The sequence below is a fragment of the Desmodus rotundus genome, chromosome 4 (assembly GCF_022682495.2).
Source record: "Desmodus rotundus isolate HL8 chromosome 4, HLdesRot8A.1, whole genome shotgun sequence".
NCBI classification, from domain to species: Eukaryota; Metazoa; Chordata; class Mammalia; order Chiroptera; family Phyllostomidae; genus Desmodus; species Desmodus rotundus.
The window spans coordinates 5,036,598-5,042,619 of record NC_071390.1 but is presented as its reverse complement, the minus strand read 5'-3'; the positions used below and the strand labels follow the sequence as shown (position 1 = coordinate 5,042,619).

Sequence of the window (6,022 nt, the reverse complement as noted above, 5' to 3'; positions counted from 1 at the left end):
ACCTCCGATAATGAAATTAGTAAAAGCTTTGCTAACAGAAAGCAAGAAATAATTCAATGAGAAGTCGTTACAAAAGAATTTATTAGACAAACACATCCGTAGATTGAGCCTAAGGATTTGGTTGGAGAGCCACGGGGCCTTTTAAAGCAGCAGAAGTCCAAAGTCACACATTTCGAGCATTCCTCTGTTAAAACTGGTGGAAACAGGAAAGGCCAGGAAGGACAGCATTCCACACCAGTCCACACGCAGGCGAGCCCCCCCTCGCTCCCTAGCTCCCCTTCCTAACTGGAGCCTGTGATTGTGGTGCCTGAGAAGAATGGAATGTTCCCCACTTCTTACAGAGATTCAGCTTCTCTGTTACAGATCTTGCCTCTGGACACGTGAACTGCCATGGAATGTTACTTTGGAGAAACCAGTGAATAGTTACTGAGGGAGTATTCATCAACACGCAAAGTGAATAAAATAATAGCCTCTACTAGAGTAACTGCATTTTTAATCTCATCCGGCCTCGTCTGTGTTTTAGGAAGTACAATGCGTTGTTTGGGAGCACTTTTCTTCTTTGGAACAGAAGAAAAGTCTAATTAGTAAATAATATGTAAATAAATAATACTTATGTTCAAATCTCGTGAGTCCTATAAGTGAAGTCTTCATTTAATTTAAGAGAAGGGGGATATTTTCTATCATTCCGGATCAACACAGAAGTTGATACTACAATAGTACCACATGTCCACAATCCCCAACAGTGTGCCTTTACTTTATAAGAAGTCGTTAATCATTAAATTTAATTACTAATGGCATAGGCTATCACGAAGCAGCAAGGACTATGCTCTCCATGGGGGGTGTCAGTGGGCCTCAGCAAAGGAAGGTGAGTGAAATCTAGATGACCTGGCCTGAGTCCACATTGCACAGAAAACTGGAGGAAAGGCATTCCAAACAGAACTGGAAAGAGAATGTTACAGAAGAAATCCTTTTTAGGGGAGACAATAAAAGCAGGAGTGAGAATGCATGTTGTATCCATTATGAAAATGTTTCTGATTCCACGGTCGCTCTTTATACCCAGGAAGTATTTCTTCCACAGCCCCTTACGACCTACTGCTTGTTCAGCAGGGCATCGTGGAGAGTCTCTTTGAAATAAGAATTGCTTTCACATCAGAATCTTAGACGAAGCTCGAAAGATGTTGAATTTGTGCTTTTAAAAAATACTCCAATTCGTGTATGTGCTTGAGGAGCCAACCCTTCCCCAAAGCTGTTCAGGGTCGGGAACCTAGGAAACGCTGGGACAGGTGCATTAGCCAGGCCTGACATTTTTAGAGCGTCAAGTCCTACAAATCAAAATAGGCAGTCTCATCCATTTCATCCCCAGAAAACTGCGGGGGAAGATGGGCAGTCCCGTGAGTGGAGCCACCACCGGGCCCTGCATTGCCGTTGTTCTGTGTTTGAGGCCATTGCTGTGCTTTGTCGAAGCTGCTCTGAGAACTTGGCCCAGCAGCGCAACTGCGTCCACCTGAGCAGGTGAGCCTAGCTACGAAGATGCAGGTCTTCTGGCACAAACTTCTGGTCCTCTCAGAAACAGAAAGTCCCCCATTGTCTCGGGAATAGCCTGTAGAGAGTCCGTTTGGAACAAGAATTGTGCTCAAGTCCAAGTCGTAAAGGAAGGTCTAAACACGTTGAGTTTTATGCGTTTAAAAAAACTGTCCATTTCACAGCGGCAGTGTGTGCTCACGGACCCAGCTCAGCCAGGACCCAGCTCAGCCAGCTCGGGTCAGTATTTGGGCGGGATCGCTGGGTTTGGGCCGATTGTAAAGTATGAAGAGGGGAACAATCAGCTACGAAGACGGAAAGCTCCTTACCCGCTGAGTGAACTAAAATCTCGGAGGATTCTGTCCCAGGTGTGAGCAACTGGCAGGTAGGCTGGAGGTCTCGGCTCCCTCGCGTCCGCATCCCCGCGGGTTGTGAGCCCGGCGCCCAACACCCAGAACCACAAAAGGAGCCCTGGAGCCGAATTAAGCCTGACCGCGAGTGAAAATCCAGGTCAAGAAGCAAGAAGATTTAAGGACATTTTAAAATATGTGGACTGCGTGGATTCAGGAGGTCGGCGCCGCAGGCAGGGGCACCGCTGGCAGCCTCTCCCTGCTCTCTGGCAGCGCCTCCGGCGGCTGGCTGGAAGGGGCGCACCAGGCAGGGCCAGTCCCTGCGTCTCAGCGCCCCTCCGTTGAGTGGGGAACCTTCACGACGACGCCACTCACTCGGCTTCATAGATGAGGGGCGTAGAAAGGGGTCAGGTAGGAGGGACCAAGGAAGGGAGCAAAGGAGCCCCCGGCAGCTGCGACGGCTGTCAGCGGGAAGGAGGAGGCGGCCGGGAAGAGGATGTTGGCCGCGGAGTAGGAAGGAAAAGTCTGGAAGGGCAGTGTGCTGGGGCCTGGGGGCCCCGGGCTGCCCCCGGTGCCGCCGCCACCGCTCGACGCTGCCACCCCGGGATTCCCTGGCTGGGGCGCGCCGCCCCCCGCCTGCGCGGTGCCATCTGCTCCGGGGTTCTGCTTCTTCCACTTGGTCCTGCGGTTCTGGAACCAAATTTTGACCTGCGTTTCGGTGAGGCTGAGCGACAGCGCGAGGTTCAGGCGCTCGCACACAGAGAGGTAACGCGTGGCCCGGAACTTGCTCTCCAAGGCCACCAGCTGCTCGTAGGTGAAAGCGGTGCGCGCGCGCCTCGGCTTGGCGCAGCTGGGCTCCGCGCGTCGGCGCCGGGGCCGCGGGGAACCCGGCGAGCCCGGGGAGCCCGCCAGGCCGCCCGCGCCGCGCTCCCCCGCCGCCAATGCCGCCGCCCGGGTCTCCGGGGAGAGCGGCGGGCCTGCCTGCAAGTGCGCAGCCCGCTCCCGCTGCCGACGCCTTCCCGCGTCCTCTGCGTCCTCCTCCTCCTCCTCCGCCTCCTCTGCCTCCTCTGCCTCGGAGCCCTCCAGAGGGGACGCTGCCCCTACGCCTAGGCCCGCAGCATCTAGGGGAGAAGGGACCGGTGATCAGAAGCCCGGAACCACCCGGCCTGTCCGGGTCTCCAGGCCTCCTTCAGGTCCTCCCCAGAGCACGCAGCTCTTCTCCCAATCCAGTCCCCAGCGAATTTTAGCAAACCCGACCCGCGACCGAACAACTTCGCAAGCCCTTCCCGGAGTCGGAGTTTAGGGGTGCAGTGCCCCCTTGCTTTTTACTCATCTGCCAAGAAGTGTATTTTGAATGAATGACACCCTGCATTAAGAAAAAATAGTGACCTTCTCGGACAACCTTATGGGGGGAAGTAGAATATTGTACATTAAGAGATCAAGACATCAGGTGCGTTTAGGGCTGCGTCTCGCGTCACTAGAGCCTGTTTTGGTCTGGGACTCCTGGCAATTAAAAAAGAAGTTATTAAGCCCCCTCCCCCTTTAAAGTGAAATCCCCCTTTCCCATCTTCTCTCTCCTGCTGTGTTAATAGAGTTTCAGATTTGTGCGGGGCTGGATCGATAGATGTCATCTATTAAAGGTAAGTTTTAATCGAACAATATTAGGATCAGACAGGGAACGGGGGTTTGAAGTCGGTACCTGCAAGCTGTGAGCAGGAGATATGCAGGCGCCAGTAATAGAATATCGATCACGGGATGGGGAGAGGGGAGCGCGGCCCCTCGTACCGACCATCCTAACAATTACCAGGCTGACCACCCGGGCTCCAGCGCAGCCGCCAGAGGCGCCCCGAGCCGCACACAATCAGCGCCAAACTCCGGGAGGGGGAGCGGGAGGATGCGCGGCATCCCGCCCCTCTCGAACCAGCTTCCCTGAGCCTTGGCGCCCCTCCAGGGAGCCTCGTGCCCATTCCCCACCCAGCATGGCCCTGGCGCCTTTTGTCTTTCTTCCTAGACACCAATTTTCCCGGACCCCTCATCAGGTGTCCACCAAGGTTAGGAGTACGTCAAAAGGGTTTGGAGAAGAAAGAACCAAAAGCCTCCCATCACCCTCCCCCAATCCCCCCCCCCCACACCGTAAGCGCGTGGGGCAGCTGAGGCTCTGCAGGCGACTCAGGATAGCGGGAAGTGGGCACTGGATGGGAAACCTGACCTGGGTGCTCACTAAGACCTCGACACCTGATTAGGCCTCAGCACCCGCCTCCATAAAATGGGGGCGATGGTAATGATGCTGTCTCGCAAGTTCCGAAGTTTTTCTGACTTTTATCCCAATCTCTAGCCCAGGTCCTGGCACAGGGCGGGAGCAGTAAATGCCGGATACGTGAGCGAGCTTGGGAAAGGTGGGCGCTGGGCGTCAGTTTCCCCTGCCAGCAAATCGGAAGTGTGATGCTTACTCGCTTGGCAGGTGAGCAGTGATGGGACTTTGCTGGAAAATACCTCACCTGGCGTCCTGGAGGCCTCTTTTCTGCCTCGATCCAATTCCAAGACAGGGGCTACACCTTGTCCTGTGGGCTTTCCCCCTTTGGAGAAAACGCGCTATGCGCCACTCCCCGGTCCCTGGCTGCCCCTCACCCCCTCCCAACTCCCCACTCCACGCACAGACACCTCTCCGTCGCGCCAAATGAGCCGGGGCTTCCCGGGGCCCAGGGCTCCTCGAATCCTTACCAGGGGTCTCCGGTTGGCGGGCCTGGTTCCCCGAGTTGGCGTCCTTCCCCGCTTCGGCCTCTGCCAAACTTTTCTTGGCTTCCCGAGGAGCAGGGCGCGGGTCCGGGAGCGCCGCGCGAGTGAATTTCTGTGGGTCCAGGATGTCCAAGACTGAGAAGGAGATCTTGTGGTGGGAGGGAGCCGCCTTGGCCCCGCCGTCCTGCCATGCCAGCATGCCCGCCGCCCGCGGACCGGAGGCCAGCGGCGCGGGGTCCGGGATGGCCGCACTCAGGCTTGCCTTCGTCTGCGGCTCGGCCGTTGCTCTCCAGTCGATAGGAGGGTCGGGGAGGCCAAGTGAAGCTGGGGAGGGGGGCGGGAAGGAGGAGCGGGGAGAGAGCAGCGGGGGGCTGCGCGCGGATTGGCACTCGCGCGGCCCAGGCCCCCGCCACGCGCAGGGCGCGCTCGCAGCAGCCCCTAGACTGCCCCGCGCCGCACCCGGCGGCTAGCCTTGGCTAGGGGCGCCACGGTGCGCCCGGTGCGCGCGCCCGCCCGGAGAGCGCCGCCGGCTCCGCGCGCCTCCGCCCAATCCGCCGGGATTACGGGTGTAAACGAGCGAGGGTGGGAGGGCCGGACGCTTTCATCCCCGGGACCCCCAACAGACACACACCACCGAGCTTGCGCCCTTTCCCCAATGCACCCTCCTTTGCATTGGGGATGCGGTTGAGGCCAGGACTGGTTACCTCCATGCAACGCTCAGCACATCTTCTGACCCGCCAGCGAACCAGACAGTGATGGCCTCAGACCCGGCCACCTCGGATCTAGGCCCTGGTGGCCTCACAGTTTTCAAAGCCCTTGGGCTTTCGCGATCCCACTTTCTTGTTGGGATTCTTAGAGCACCCCTCTGAGGTGGGCGTGGCCTGGCAAGACTATCACTCCGGTCTTAAAGATGAGGGAATTAAGTTTCAAAGATAAGTAAGTTGCCCGGGGTCCCTGTTGATTGGTGACAGAGTCTGCATTCGAACTCAGGACTTCGTCTCCTGGACCAGTACCCTTTTCAGTACATCCTGCTGTCCCAGAAGTGGAGGAAGAAAATTCTGCCCTGTGCTGAGGCTTTCCCTCCCCCCCACCCCGGCGGGGCTTTGGAGAGATGTCCTAGTACCCCCCATCTCCAGGTGGCCCACTGCTTTGGAGACTTCTGCGGGTCTCAGGCTCAGAGCCAGGTGAGTCAGGTGAGGGTGGCTATCTTGATTGCTGAGACACCAAGCACAACCCTCGGTGCCCTTCAGCTTTCTTCAGTCACAGAGTTAGTCATTTGCAACAGAAGTTGGGTCTCTGGGAGTGCGATTGTATCTTTGACCATCATCCCTGCCAGGCCCAGGAAGAAAAAGGTTAAAAGATGTTTGCTGGTTTGAGTTTGAGGTCCGGGGACAGAGAGGACTGAAATGGCCCCT

At 56.9% G+C, this 6,022-nt stretch overlaps 1 protein-coding gene across 1 annotated transcript; it reads right to left on the bottom strand.

Annotated features, from left to right (window-relative positions):
- Positions 1 to 2,252: 2,252 nt before the first annotated feature.
- NKX1-2 (NK1 homeobox 2) lies at positions 2,253 to 4,806 on the bottom strand. The gene is made up of 2 exons (XM_024555346.2): positions 4,593 to 4,806; positions 2,253 to 2,992 (listed from the first exon to the last, which is right to left on the bottom strand). Exons 1-2 carry the CDS (start codon positions 4,804 to 4,806, stop codon positions 2,253 to 2,255), a joined length of 954 nt encoding a protein of 317 aa, XP_024411114.2.
- Positions 4,807 to 6,022: the final 1,216 nt, after the last annotated feature.

Bases quoted from the DNA above. Each gene is read 5' to 3' on its own strand.
- NKX1-2 (XM_024555346.2), bottom strand. From the start codon at position 4,806: ATGCTGGCATGGCAGGACGGCGGGGCCAAGGCGGCTCCCTCCCACCAC. The intron at 2,993-4,592 runs GTAAGGATTCGA...CTTCTCCCCTAG, and splicing joins CCGCCAACCGGAGACCCCTG to ATGCTGCGGGCCTAGGCGTA.